Genomic DNA, 14,040 nt, shown 5'->3' with positions numbered 1-14,040 from the left:
TTCTACTCCCTATTTTCTTTTTTTCTTCTTTTTGGCACCAATATAATTGTTCCACAACTTCTTGAGTTGGTTTAACATAAAATTGAGTATTTTCAGGGTTACTCGCACTGACGTAGATACAAGGGTTCCACGTTGTAACTTTTAACAGTTAAATCCCAAGTGATCGTTTATATATTATATAAATATTGGACCTCCTCAGGACACTGGATGACAACAGAAGATTTCAAAATATTAAAATATGTTCAATCTCAATGAGAGATTCTTTACCTGGATAGACGAGGAGATATGAGGATCCGACCAGTTTCACGTTGAAAGACAAAGTCCTTCCCTTCTACACAGTTATATGGCCCCTTCTTTCGTCACAAAATCAAAGGCAGATAAGCCTATGTGACGTCGGCACCGAGTTACGTCAAATATTTTCAAAAAATGTAGAGTCACTCGTGTTTGAATTATGCATGATGGTGGGACTTTTTTTAAAATTCTATTTGTTAACTGGACGTTTTTAAATGCCTTGCAGTGTCCCAATATTACCACTGGAGTGCACTGTTTGCATACAAATGAATAATCGTAAACGCTTGCCACATATGTCCTGAGTTTTACAAAATACACGCATCTTGAGAAAAGGAGGAGGGAAGGAAATTAAACAAAATGAAAGGAAATCAGCCCAAAAGCCAAGCTGATGACATCTACATCATAAATGATTTAAATCTAACTTCAAATCAAAACACCACAGATTCCACCATGTCGGTTTTTCATTAAAGCGAGTCAAGCCAAATGTGTACAGCCCAAAAAGACCCAAGATACTTACAAAGTATGTAAAAGCCCAGAGTTTAAAGAGCTATTTTTTTATCATGATGCATATATAAACACATACAGATAGATTCAATATTTATGTTTGAAACATTTTATGTTATTTTCTTTTACAAGGTAAGGCAAATAACAGCAAGTATGAAGGTTTACCTGTGTGGTTTCTATTATTTAGGGCAAGACACATTTGCAATGTACAGTAAAATACATTTTAGTGTCATACAAAGAAACTAAACCACTGATCACAGAAACTGACGCTTTCAACAAAGCCCAGAGCTACAACACTAAATGAATTAAGGAATGGGTATAACATGCTTTATCATTCTCTGATCAAAAGAAATGCAATTTAACCATCATCTTCTTACTTTGTGATTTAATATTTCTATTCATTAGGATGAACATGATGACAAAAATCACCTAAAAAACAATTATCCTCACATGGAAATGTTTGTTTTTGTTGACAGATTAATTATTTGTCAGGCTAAATTATTATAATTTTCTCTTATTAAAAATTCTGCTAGTTTGCTCTATAAGTAAATGTCAAGACAGAGCTTCTATTAGGGGACCACGCCTGGTACAGCTCTTGCAGCATCCTGGCATCCTCCACTGCATTATGAGCATTGTAGGACCTTCCCAGAAAGTGCCAGACTAAAGACTCCTGAGAATATCTGGCCAGGCCCTGGTATAGATTCTTGCTCAGCAAGAAAGTAACCAGGAAGCCCGACACCACCTGCTGGAACTCCTGCTGCAGGGAACATTGCCGCAGCACTCTGGAGAGCACAGGTTTGTCGAAACGCCTTGCATTATGGGCAGCCAGCACTATGGGGCATCAGAAGGTGCGCAGAAAGGTGATGAAGGAGGTGAGAAGCTCGTCAAGAGGGATGGTTTTCACTGGATCTCCATGAAGAAACAGGCCGTCAGGAGTCACTGTGAAGCCTGTGACAGCGGTGGCACTCTGGGTCGGGACACGGAGAGGCAAAGTGTATTTATTGAAGACCCTCTCCCCGCAGACAGCAGCCAGTTGGATGATATCACACACCGCTGTAGGTCTTGGCTAGAGGGGGCCAGCAGGACCACGTCATCTGAAAAAAGAAGAGACGAAATCCACTGGTCCCCAAACCAGACCCCCTCCGGCCCTTGGCTGCGTCTAGAAATCCTGTCCATAAAAGTTATGAACAGGACCGGCGACAAAGGGCAGCCCTGCCGGAGTCCAACATGCACTGGGAACAGGTCCGACTTAGTGCCGGCAATGCGGACCAAACTCCTGCTCCGCTCGTACAGGGACCGGATGGCCCCTAATAAAGGGCCCCCGATTCCATACTCCTGGAGCACCCCCCACAGGGCATCACGAGGGACACAGTCGAATGCCTTCTCCAGGTCCACAAAACACATGTGAACCGGTTGGGCAAACTCCCATGAACCCTCGAGCACCCTGTAGAGGGTATAGAGCTGGTCCAGTGTTCCACGGCTGGGACGAAAACCACACTGTTCCTCCTGAAGCCGGGGTTCGACTATCGGTCGGACTCTCCTCTCCAATACCCTGGCGTAGGCCTTACCAGGGAGGCTGAGGAGTGTGATCCCCCTGTAGTTCACACGAAGATGGAGACCTCAACGGCCCGATCCCCGGATGCTTAGGCTGGCTCTAGGGACGTGGAATGTCACCTCGCTGGGGGGGAAGGTGCCTGAGCTTGTGCGGGAGGTCGAGAGATATCGACTAGAAATAGTCGGGCTCGCCTCCACGCACATCGTGGGCTCTGGAACACATCTCCTTGAGAGGGCTTGGACTCTGTTCTACTCTGGAGTGGCCCACAGGGAGAGGCGGCGGGCTGGTGTGGGTTTGCTTGTTGCCCCCCAGCTCAGCCGTCTTGTGTTGGGGTTTACCCCAGTGGATGAGAGGGTCGTATCCCTGCGCCTTCGGGTTGGGGAGAGGTCTCTGACTATCATTTCAGCCTACGGGCCGAGTGGTAGTGCAGAGTACCCTGCCTTCTTGGCGTCCCTGTCGGGGGTGCTGGAGAGTGCCCCTCCCGGGGACTCCATTATTCTGCTGGGGGACTTCAACGCCCACGTGGGGAACGACAGTGACACCTGGAGAGGCGTGATCGGGAGGAATGGCCTCCCCGATCTGAATCCGAGTGGTGTTTTGTTATTGGACTTCTGTGCTAGTCACGGATTGTCCATAACGAACACCATGTTCAAACATAAGGGTGTCCATCAGTGCACTTGGCACCAGGACACCCTAGGCAGGAGGTCGATGATCGACTTTGTTGTCGTATCATCAGACCTTCGGCCGCATGTTTTGGACACTCGGGTGAAGAGAGGGGCTGAGCTGTCCACTGATCATCACCTGGTGGTGAGTTGGATCCGCTGGAGGAGGAGAAAGCCGGACAGACTCGGCAGGCCCAAGCGCATAGTGAGGGTCTGCTGGGAACGCCTGGCGGAGCCCTCGGCCAGGGATGTATTCAACTCCCACCTCCGGGAGAGCTTCGACCAGATCCCGGGGGATGTTGGAGACATAGAGTCCGAGTGGACCATGTTCTCTGCATCTATTGTCGATGCTGCTGCCCATAGCTGTGGCCGTAAGGTCTGCGGTGCCTGTCGTGGCGGCAATCCCAGAACCCGGTGGTGGACACCGGCAGTAAGGGACGCTGTCTAGCTGTAGAAGGAGTCCTATCGGCTGTGGTTGGCTTGTGGGACTCCTGAGGCGGCTAAAATCTAAACAAACTTTTAAGAAAGATCAACCATTTACTGGGAATATGCCTAGATTTCTAAGGAAAATATTAACAACCCTTTAACTTGCTCAAAATTTGTCACATCGCAACCATCCAATGTATACAATAGAACAACATAAAGCAGTGAAGTGTTGTGAAGTGGAAGGAAAATGACACATGGTTTAATTTTTTCTTAATGTATTATAATAATTAGGCCCAGTGAGTGAAAATAGTTTGCTGAAATTACAGCTAGGAGTCCTTTGGAGCATGTCTCCACCAGCTTAGCACGTCTAGACACAAACATTTTTACCCATATTTCTGTGCAAAACTGCTCAGGCTCTGTCAGATGGATGGATAGGACGGAGTGCATCTGTGAACAAGAATTTTAATGTCTTGCCTCAGATTCTCAGTAGGATTTAGGCCTAGACTTTGACGGGCCCATTCCTACATATATACTTTGATCTAAACCATTCCATTGGAGCTTGGATGTATTGCTTACAGTCTTTGTCCTGCTGTAAGGTGAACCTCTGCCCCAGTCTCAAGTATTTTGCAGCCTCAGACAGGTTTTCTTACCTTATTTTCCTGTATTTAGCTCCCTTCATCTTCCCATTAACTTTGACTAGTTTCCCTGTCCTTGCAGAGGCAAAGCTTCCCCACAGCAAAATACCGGCACTGTAATGATTTTACAGTGGGGATGCTGTCTTCTGGGTGATGCGCAGTACATACCGTTTTTCACATAAGCCAAAAAGTTGACCTTTGGTCTCATCTGAAAAAAGCACCTTTTTCCAGAGACTGCTCTGTCCTCTGCATTTCTTGTGGAAAACGTTTAACAGGGCCTCTCATGTCTTTACTTCAACAACAGCTTTCTTCTTGCCTCTCTTTCATAAAGGCCAGATTTGCTACTTCTACTAGCTGCTAGGGCTGGGCGATATGAACCAAAAATAATATCTCAATAATTTTAAGCTAAATGGCGAAACATGATATGTATCTCAAAATAATTTTTTATATATTTTAGTATACTTCTGAGTCAAAGTTTCGTCCCAGATGCAGACACATTATTAGACAGGTGTAGGTGTACATAAGAAATGGCCCAAAAACAATACTGGCAAATATTAAAATAATAATCTTCCTCAAATAAAATGTGGTCTTATGCTCTTTTCCATCCTAACAAAACAAAAAACACAGCTGTAGTAATCTCGCGCCACTTGTCACTTTTTCTCTCATAAAGCACAGCACGGGTGTATGAGTTTTGTAACGTGGTTTGTTTCGGTGCAGGAGGCTGGGAAAACTTCATAGTCTGAGCTGCAGCACGCAGTTTAACACACTCTTCGTATTCGTTTTTATGGTGCTGTTTCAAATGGTGGAAAAGATGTGTAGTGCTCGAACTTTTTGGGAAGTTCGACACAGACACATGAGGAAGGAGACAGAAGAATTGGCGGATCTAAAAGAATAATTAATATGCAATGTAAACCATTTTGATATAAACGATATACTCTCATCTCATAACTCTTTTGAAAAAAATCGCGATAGTTTTAAAATCTCGATATATCGCCCAGGTCTACTAGCTACCTTATCAAAAGATTTTCCCACCTGAGCATTGAATCTTTGCTGCTCTTCCAGTGGTACCATTGATTTCTTGGCTATTTTTCTGATTTATTGTCTTCTTGCCAACCTGCCATTTGTTTGGAGGTTTATAGTTGTTCCATACTATTTTTCAGATGATGGATTGAACGGAGCTCTGTAAAGTGGGATATTGTTTTAGAACGTAGCCCTGCATTAAACTTGACCTGTGATCCTTGGTCTTCATGATGCTGTTTGTTCACTAATGTTCTCTTCACAGAAGAGCTGGGTTTATACTGAGATTAAACTACACACAGACGGACTCTAGTTTTTAATTAGGCAACTGGATTTTATTAATGGTATCAGAGTTAAGGGGGCTACATACAAACATACTTTTCCAATATTTCTCGGCAAAAATTTAAAAAGCCTATATCCTTTTACTTCCATTTCACAAATTTGCACGACTTTGTGCTGACAAAATGAAATATTTCAAGGGGCATGAAGACTTTGCAAGACACTATAATCCCACAATGTGCTCCTTGCAGGTCAGTGTTTCCCTCTGCAGGATCCCAGCAGGATTGTCAGATCTTAAGACTGGTATCATTTGTCCATATATAAAGATATATTTAACAAAACCTGGATGAAGATGTAAATGAACTCTTGCCATGGCTTAGTAGGTAAACCATGCCAGCTGCTCATGGAGCAGAACCTTGCTTTTGTTTTAATGATGGGTGGGGGACAAGTCCAGAAAACAGCATACACCTCCATGATCGCGCATAATGATAATTTATATCACAGGTTTCATCTCAACAGGTCTGAAACTCAGGCCGATCTTACCAGGGACCGCCTGATCTGGGTCAGTCTGCTCTTGGCTTTGCTCTCTGCAAACTCCAGGCTGCTGATGTCCTTCAGACGAGCTTTGTACTTTCTCATCTGCTCGTTGATGATCAGCTCCACACACCTACAGATAAAAATGAAGTCAAGTCAGAAAAGGACAAATATTCAATATTCACTTGCACTGCAGCAGATTCATTCAGCTAAAGTTAGGTCAAAAAGGTCAAATGTGATGGAGGTGTTGGACCATTTGTTGGCTGAATATTGGACCATTTGCACGTTGCTGGACGCCACCAGGCCTCCTGGCGTTGTCGGCCATTTTGTATCCAGGACAGTCCGCTCCTACAAATCCCATCGGACACTACGGCTGATATGACGGGGCGTCCCAAGTCTGACGTCACAAGACGCTATATAGGGAGGCCTCCATTTTGAACACTCGCCTTCAGCTGGAGACCGGGTCCGGTTACCAACATCTGAAGCATCACCTGGAGAAGTGTCCTGAGTGGATTTCATTTATTCTCCTTCGTTGGCCAACGAACATTTCATAACTGAGGTTTCTGGAATAAGAAGGCCAGAAATTTCACTTTGCTGATCGAAGACGTGAGTTTAACACGTAACTAAAAACACGGAGTTTTGAGGAGACGAATCGCCACCTTGTTTTGTCCAGTCGACTTTGATGGTCAGATCATATTTTCCCTTTCGCCAAGGAGGCCAGAGGACAAAGATTGACCGTTTTTCCTGAAGTAAACTGTGGACGCACATTAACTTCCAACTTCCACCCCACTCTCTCTCAACCCCCCTCAGAAGGGAGACTTCAACAAAGTAAAACACATCCTTTTATTATTTCTTTCTTTCTTAGAAAGTCTGAGCAGGGTAGAGGAGGTTTTAGTGCGATGAGATTCGCTATTTAATCTAATGTGTCCTGAATGATATGTGCATGTAACCTTTTTATTGAAACTTTGACGTGTCGTGTTGGATGTCTGGAAGCCGCTGCGCTCCCCAGCTTTGTGTGTGTTTTGTGGGGTTATTTGTCACCTGAGAGTCAGCGCAGGTACGCTGTGAGACTGGACTGTTAAAATAACCTCATGGTGAAATTCACCATTTTCTTTGTCTTCAATTTTACTGCCTAATAGCTTGCCGTCAAAAGTTTTATAACTCTTTGTCTGCTCACCTCACAGAGTTGGGGGACGTTTTATGACTGAGTTGCAGTTTGAGCTCTGCTCCCAACCGCCCCTCACCACCACATCCCTTTGTCATATTATCATTTTTCCATAAATGCTGGTTTGATCCCATACTTTGCTTTATTTTGTTTAGATATTTTACACCTTTTGTGTAGAACTTTGCGTGTTTGATTAGGTGAAGATTATTAAATCAGAAGAACGGATTGTATCAGGGCTGTAATTTAATAAATATTCACATAGATGGTAACAGAAGGCGTTTTGTGTTTATTTTGTGCAAGAGTGATTCGTCAGTCAAGATAAGGTTAAAAGTTCCACACATTTTGGCAGAAACGGTCGATTAAACAGCAACATCTCTGGTAATAGTTATTAATTATTACTGAGTATTTAACGGTTGTAATTATCAAAGGCGTTGAGCCACAATTACAACACCAGAAGACATCTCTGGTCTCGATTCATAAATGAGGATTTTGGTTAAGAAATTAATTTTGTCAAATTAGGATTTTTAATTATAATTATTGATAAGGATTAATCAATCAATAATCATACTTCCAACAGAGGAGAAGAGAAATGAAAAAAACAAACAAATAAAATTGTAGCAAATGGACATTACAAATAAAGTGATTTTCACTACCAGTAAACACGATGAACAACACAGATCCACCTCTTGGAACCGACTCTCAATCTAATGGACATCTTCCACTGAGGTTCCTGCACTTTAGAAGCTACGCTAATTCAGACTAATGGGATTCAGTCTTTTATTAGTTTAGACTAATCCTGAAAGTTAGTTTGAGTAGCAATCCATTTGGAAAAAAGAAACAGGTTTCTTGCAACATAGCTACATTTGCTTGTAGGTGTTTGTGAACACAGAGGATTGTTTGGAGTTAGAGTGAGACATACGCTGTAGTTTCGCTGATATCTTGGACACTCTGCAGTGGGTCGATGGTGTCAGGACAACGGAGGATGCAGGGAGCAAAGACGATGGCTAGTGCGTTGGCGGACATCCTGTTCGTCTCCTCCTGTAGGGCAATCCTGCAGTGCAAACACAGTAGCATTATTTTAATCCCAAATCCCACAGAGGAAATGCAGCAAAGACGTTGCAATACATGAAATACAGAGTAACAGTTTTTTCACACTGTGTTTTTGCCTCATGAACTATCGAATTCTGAGACTTTTGCGCTGAGGCTGATCTTTCTAACATCACACACCTGACCAGATGGAAGATCAGACGCTCCAATGTGCTGAGGTGTGTTCTGCTGAGCTGGTCGATTACAGAGTATACGCCTCAGATCACTTCCCGCTTGTCTGGCTGGCCTGAAAACAGATGACCGACACACAATCTGAGGCCACAGAACCTAAACCAGGTTCCTGAGACAGAGGTCTCTGTCTTTTTTCAGCTAATGTTAAGCTATTAATACAAAAATTTATGAATTTGTGGCAGATATTTGTACAGTTTTGGATGGATGGATGGATGGATGGATGGATGGATGGATGGATGACACAATCGGACAGGGAATAAAGTCTGAACATACAGATATTTTATCCGGACCTGAAAAATATTTTCTCCAATACTTATCCAGACTGTCTGAACCCTGTTAACTACTGAAGGTAAACCAACAGCTGCAGGCTGAGCCTTTAGGCAGGAAACACTGAAATAAAGAGCTTACCCATGGCTCTGAGGAACTCTTCGTATAGTTCAAAGGTCATGAGCGGGCTGGGCAGGTCCCGAAGCCACTGCTTGAGTATGCTGGCAATGACATGGATGTTGTAGTCATCCAGAATCACGCTGCTCACATCTACACCAAAAAGAGTTTGGATACATGACCTCTGATTCCTTTGACTGCAAACGATGACCAGTGCATTGCGTAGTAAACAGAGCTGACCTTAGTAATTGTAATTATTTACAGGGAGTTCTTAAGCTCTAAAAGACTTTGAGCCAGTGGCGATTGTTCTAAGTCTGCAAGGGAAGCTCAGCGTCCCCTAAAATGTCAAATAAATACTGTTGTGTGTTCATGTCATTGACTAAATATGCGCTACAACGCGTTCAACTTTTGTTCAGAATCAGCTTCTTATAACTGGTAACGACGCAGCTTTCCTCTCACTCATTCCCGCAGCTTCATAGTGCTTTAAACTCTGAGTTCAATAGTGAAGCAAAAATGCTGGGCTTTGTCCCGCCCATCGGACGCTCAGCTTCTGCATGATGATTGGATGATCTGTCTGAGGCTGAATCCCTTTTTGATTAACAGCGAAATGAGCGAATCAGCGATCTTGAAATTGAGCTTCCCCTCCTTGAAAGACCAGCATCCGCCACTGCTTTGAGAAAATAGTCAGGAATCAGGTAGGAATCAGGAATGCACAGAAAAATTTGTTGATGACAAGAATTGGCAGATTTTATGTTTGACCAACCCGGATTAGGGATTTTGAAAGCTAGAAATGAGATCTTTTTTTCTGATCAGTGAATGGTACATTTTTACCCACTAACAGGTTGCACTGACAATACGGTTTGCTGAGGGAGTTGTTTCTGCAGGACGACGACTAAACTTGCCACTTTTAGTATTAGTGATATGTTGTAAAAAGAAGTAAGAGGAAGTACAAAAACCATAGCAATAGCTTCAACAGGGGTTACAGGTCAGCTTATAACAAAAAGCTTAATGTATAAAAGTTAATGAGAAAGGTTGATCTGTTTTATCCTTTTAAAGAGTGAATCTGTCACAGAACGTGCTGGATGTGTGAATGTGGGCATCCTAAGAGAAGACGTACACTACAGAGAATACACATGAAGAATATTTTCAGTTAGTAATATGAACCATGCTAGTCATGCTTTTTCACTAATACAAGATGCGGAAGATAGCTTAAAATGTAATCTCTGTAATTGCTTGGTCTTTGTTCTGAAATATTTACAACATCCTGGTGAAGTACAGAGCTGTTTAGTACTGACTGCTCTCTTTCAGTGACGCAGATACAAGCCAACCTAACTTTGGGCTGTTTACGTCATTGTTTACATTTACCACAAATAGATGATTTTAAGATGGCCCCATTTATTCTAATATTAGAAAAAAATACTTTTGTTATTCATTTTTCTTAAAATGGACTTGGTTCAAATCAATGTCAGCAGGTCACAGATTTAGAAAATCATTATTGTGCCACAAAATCTATGATCGATGCGTTTCTAACATTTACTTAAAACAGACACAGCGTACAATGTTACCCAGCTTCTCTGCCTGATGTAAAAAACCATCCAACAATAATGACACTCAAAAAAATTACATTATCAATAGACGTATAGAAACGTAGCAAAGGTTTGGGTTGGCTGACTGTTCCGTCGTTTTGCAAATATGATAATATTTAGAAAACACTGTTTTTATGTATTAAAGACGTAATAAATAAAAAAGGATATCAGTTCAGAATATTGCAAATGTCTGACCTGTGTCCAGGCCTTGTCGGAGTTCTTTGATCTTATTGGTGGAGCCCGACTTCCTGTAGATTCCCTCCGTGTAGAGGCCATGCATCTCAATGTAATTGATGAGTTTCTCCACCAGCTGGGGAACGGCGCGCTCCTCGCTGGTCAGACGGGACAACTCCACCCCAAACTGACGGGACGACAGCTCCGGGTCGTACTTTAACAGAAGAACACACAGGACAAAAATGGCAGCCAAAACAGAACAAACGAGACTCAAGGCTGGGGCATTTCGTTTGGTTTCAGCAACTATTCCTGAATGTAAGAAACAGATCAACTTTTTTACTGCTTCAGTTTTTGTTACATTACAAGACAAATCCCAATAGACAGGTTTATGTATGATACCTCAGGTAATATTTAGCAAAAACACAATCTGCACATTCCTAAACAAAGTTACTATCTAGAGTTGCTGACAACTACCCTGCCACGAGAAATGATTTATATTTATTGATTTTTTCAATTTTCTTTACATAACAACCACAACTTCAATGTGCTTTATTGGGAAAAATGATTAATTCCTTCAGAGTTTTTTCCAACAAAAATCTGAAGAGTGTCCATGCATTTTAATTCAGCCTCCTTTACTTTGATATCCCTAAATAAAATGCAATTCAACCAAATGTATTAAGAAGTCTCGTAATTTGTAAATAGACTATCCAAGTGAAACGTACTCTCAGAATAAATGCATTGGTTCTGGAAAGGCTTCTAAACATATGGAGTAAGGTGCTCTGGTCACATGAGACGAAGCAAAACATTGGGGTCTATATGCAAAGTGCCACATGTGGCAAATAAACTAAACCTCCACATCACCCTGAATATAGCATTACCAAGATAAAACACAATGGAGGTAGTGCCATGTTGTGGGGATGCTGTTCTGAAGCAGGGACAGTGAAGCTGGTCAGAGTTGGTGTGTAAATAAATAGAGCTAAGCACATATAATCCTGGAACAAAACCTGCTGCAAAAGACACTATAGACTGGGACGAAGAGCCACCTTCCAGCAGGAAAACTGCCCTAAACATACAGCCTGTACTACAATGAAATGGTTTAGACCGAAGTATATTTGTCTGTTAAAATGCCCTAGTAAATATCCACACTTAAATCAAATTAAGAATCTGTGGCAAGACTTGAAAGGTGATGTTTACAGATGCTCGCCATCCAGTTTGATTGAAGTTAGGCTATTTTTCCATCTCTAGATGTTCAAGTGCACTGCAGCAAAATATGGTCCTGCAAAGTATTGACTCAGAGGGCTGAGTGCAAATGCACATCACATTTCATAGGTTTGTTTTAGTAAAATTCCTTTTACTTCTAATTTACAGTTATGCGCTACCTTGTATTGGTCTATCACATTAAATCCTATTAAAACACACTGAACTTTATTGTTAATAATATATGAAGGATTTAAGGGGTATGAATATTTTTCCAAAGCACTGAATAAGATCAGGACAGAGAAGAACAGCAGATTGAAAATGCTCTGCTAGAGTTTTTTGCAGCTGTGACTTTTTTTTCCTGTGTTTTGAATTTAGAAGTGACTCTCAGGGTGTAAAGTACTTTGATACCTGAAGAAAGGAATAGAAAGAAAGAAAATTCTATCAGTATTTTCATCTTTTAATTTGCCTTAATGGTGCTAGAAAATGCAATAAATCATCATGCTTAGATTTAAACATTCTGCTTCGCAATCAAATACCGCTGCATCCCGAAACAAGAAGAAGATCTGGTTAAAACGCACCTTTTTACTGCACTTGGTGGTCATCTTGGAGCAGCACTTTCTGTGGCAAGCGGAGCGGCACAAAAACAGACAAAAACAGACAACCATCAGCCTGCTTCTCCTAAAAACGGCAGAGCAACAACATCAGCCCACTGTAACAATCAAAGACTAGTGTGAAGCTTCAAGGTGTCCAGAGAGTCGGCTCTCTGCACCGCTGCAAGGAAAGCTTTGTAACTAGATAGAAGACAGATTTATGAAGGGAGAGGGAGGTGTAATTGAATTTTGCTGACACTCAGGAAAGCATACGGAAAGTGTATTCAGTGGGACACCGTGTGTACTGGGAGTGTGTTGGAGTGTGCCAGGGTGGAACCAGAAACTACACACAATGATGTGAAATTCAGGGAAAGACTAGAACACGATATTGTTCCAGTTCTGCATTCTTTATTTCATGTTCTTTAATTGAATATCATATTTGGGTCAACTCATCATATTTTCCAGTGATATTTTCTGAATGTTTAGTTTTGGATCCTTACATTTGCAAACGCAGGCTCGGTCCATCATCCAGATGAGGGAGGAGCAGTACTCGCAGTAAGTAGGGATGCTATACTGAGTGGACTTAAAGATGTGGCCATTATGTTCCTCCACCTGCAGGGGGCAGCACACCCATCAGTCAGCTCAAACAAATGAACAACATCTTTCGAGGATTAGTTTTAAACTACAGGGGTTGGACAATGAAACTGAAACACCTCGTTTTAGACCACAATAATTTATTAGTATGGTGTAGGGCCTCCTTTTGCGGACAATACAGCGTCAATTCGTCTTGGGAATGACATATACAAGTCCTGCACAGTGGTCAGACAATGTTTGAACCATTGGATGCACATGGTCCTCAAGAATGGTTCGGTAGTCCTTGGCAGTGACGCGCCCATCTAGCACAAGTATTGGGCCAAGGGAATGCCATGATATGGCAGCCCAAACCATCACTGATCCACCTCCATGCTTCACTCTGGGCATGCAACAGTCTGGGTGGGACGCTTCTTTGGGGCTTCTCCAAACCGTAACTCTCCCGGATGTGGGGAAAACAGTAAAAGTAAACTCATCAGAGAACAATACATGTTTCACATTGCCCACGGCCCAAGATTTGCGCTCCTTGCACCATTGAAACCGACGTTTGGCATTGGCATGAGTGACCAAAGGTTTGGCTATAGCAGCCTGGCCGTGTACAGGTCCTTCTCAAAATATTAGCATATTGTGATAAAGTTCATTATTTTCCATAATGTCATGATGAAAATTTAACATTCATATATTTTAGATTCATTGCAGACTAACTGAAATATTTCAGGTCTTTTATTGTCTTAATACGGATGATTTTGGCATACAGCTCATGAAAACCCAAAATTCCTATCTCACAAAATTAGCATATTTCATCCGACCAATAAAAGAAAAGTGTTTTTAATACAAAAAACGTCAACCTTCAAATAATCATGTACAGTTATGCACTCAATACATGGTCGGGAATCCTTTTACAGAAATGACTGCTTCAATGCGGCGTGGCATGGAGGCAATCAGCCTGTGGCACTGCTGAGGTCTTATGGAGGCCCAGGATGCTTCGATAGCGGCCTTTAGCTCATCCAGAGTGTTGGGTCTTGAGTCTCTCAACGTTCTCTTCACAATATCCCACAGATTCTCTATGGGGTTCAGGTCAGGAGAGTTGGCAGGCCAATTGAGCACAGTGATACCATGGTCAGTAAACCATTTACCAGTGGTTTTGGCACTGTGAGCAGGTGCCAGGT

General features: G+C 42.3%; 1 protein-coding gene and 1 long non-coding RNA gene across 2 annotated transcripts; both read right to left on the bottom strand.

The window, feature by feature from the left end:
- Positions 1–5,156: 5,156 nt before the first annotated feature.
- On the bottom strand, positions 5,157–9,144 carry LOC124864306. Its single transcript, XR_007037288.1, has 4 exons — positions 8,755–9,144; positions 8,296–8,401; positions 7,988–8,119; positions 5,157–6,036 (listed from the first exon to the last, which is right to left on the bottom strand). It is a non-coding gene; the product is annotated as an uncharacterized LOC124864306 (long non-coding RNA).
- A 1,243-nt stretch (positions 9,145–10,387) lies between these two features.
- LOC124864305 (unconventional myosin-IXAb-like) lies at positions 10,388–12,321 on the bottom strand. Its single transcript, XM_047359038.1, has 2 exons — positions 12,269–12,321; positions 10,388–10,704 (listed from the first exon to the last, which is right to left on the bottom strand). The coding sequence occupies exons 1-2, from the start codon at positions 12,290–12,292 to the stop codon at positions 10,489–10,491; spliced, it is 240 nt and encodes a 79-aa protein (XP_047214994.1). The 5' UTR covers positions 12,293–12,321; the 3' UTR covers positions 10,388–10,488.
- Between the last annotated feature and the right edge of the window lie 1,719 nt (positions 12,322–14,040).

The sequence above is a fragment of the Girardinichthys multiradiatus genome, chromosome Y (assembly GCF_021462225.1).
Source record: "Girardinichthys multiradiatus isolate DD_20200921_A chromosome Y, DD_fGirMul_XY1, whole genome shotgun sequence".
NCBI classification, from domain to species: domain Eukaryota; kingdom Metazoa; phylum Chordata; class Actinopteri; order Cyprinodontiformes; family Goodeidae; genus Girardinichthys; species Girardinichthys multiradiatus.
Note: the sequence above shows the minus strand (reverse complement) of the source record. Positions and strands in the feature narration are given on the sequence as shown.

Coding starts and splice junctions, on each gene's coding strand:
- LOC124864305 (XM_047359038.1), bottom strand. CDS start 12,292: ATGACCACCAAGTGCAGTAAAAAG. Junction 10,705..12,268: donor CCACCAAGTGCAGTAAAAAG/GTGCGTTTTAAC, acceptor CTTCTGTTAAAG/TACGACCCGGAGCTGTCGTC.